The 1,039-nt window shown below is 32.0% G+C and overlaps 1 protein-coding gene across 1 annotated transcript; it reads right to left on the minus strand.

Moving 5' to 3' along the window:
• Positions 1–323: 323 nt before the first annotated feature.
• LOC149937481 (uncharacterized) lies at positions 324–820 on the minus strand. Its single transcript, XM_090153788.1, has 3 exons — positions 608–820; positions 443–538; positions 324–371 (listed from the first exon to the last, which is right to left on the minus strand). Exons 1-3 carry the CDS (start codon positions 818–820, stop codon positions 324–326), a joined length of 357 nt encoding a protein of 118 aa, XP_090009914.1.
• Positions 821–1,039: the final 219 nt, after the last annotated feature.

Consider the following 1,039-nt stretch of genomic DNA (forward strand, 5'->3'; position numbering starts at 1 on the left):
CTCCTTTGGGAAACCATGATATGACACCTTACAGAAATAAAATATATAATGAGTAGCCAAGTCTTAGTTATTAGGGTTAAGAGAGGTATTATTCTTACTTTTATTTCTGATCCATCCTCCAAAATTCGTTTACAGCCTCTTTGCTTACATTCTGGCACACAACAATGTACAGGCATATTTACAAATTAATATAAACTCAAAAAGAATTACAATAAAATCACTCGCAAAGCAATTGATACTGACTAGGTAAAAAAGCTCGAAGCCCAAGACATGGCGCCGTCTAGATAATTCGCGTAGTTCACCGTTACCTCACTAGAGGCGCTTTATTTTAAAAGGGGAGAATTATGATCTGTACTAACTTTGACTTTGACCTTTTACAAAATAAAAACCAAATTTTAAAATGATAGGAAAAAGTGTGGAAGTAAATATGTTATTTATTTACCTTTGTTGTCATTTGTAAGTTAGCTTGAGGTGAACACGGTTCAGTAATAATAATTGAATGGCAATAGTCGTGATCCACACTTTCAATGCCTATGACCTTAAAAAAATATAAACAATTTATTTTGAAAACAGGGAAATGTTATCTTGAAATGAAATATTTGCTTACCTGATTAGTACATATTGGATATGGAAAACTTTGAGTTGGGCCCCTTCCACCAACAAAATGTTTCGAACAAAGACACTTTATCCATTTCTGACATTGTCGATAGTTTAATTTTGGTTTAGGAAATGGCATAAATGTTACACCTTTCATATAATCCATATGCAAGTATCTTGAGTCACTATTGCATTTCGCGAATATACACCTCTTTATCCTCATTTCGAAATTTGAAACAACTAATATTTACAATAAGCTGTACTAAAAAAACTAATTAAGTATGCTACGGAGAATTGTAAAAGTTTTATTATTTCTGACTTTACCCATATAAATTACGCATTTTTGAATTTTTCTAAGTGTTTGCCCATCGAGCAAGGCCCAAACGCGTTTCCTTAAGCGGTCTTTCTTGAAAATAAATATTAATATCGTTAATAGTTATAA

This window comes from Leiobunum rupestre, chromosome 7, assembly GCF_980474605.1.
Source record: "Leiobunum rupestre chromosome 7, qqLeiRupe1.1.hap1, whole genome shotgun sequence".
Taxonomy (NCBI): domain Eukaryota; kingdom Metazoa; phylum Arthropoda; class Arachnida; order Opiliones; family Sclerosomatidae; genus Leiobunum; species Leiobunum rupestre.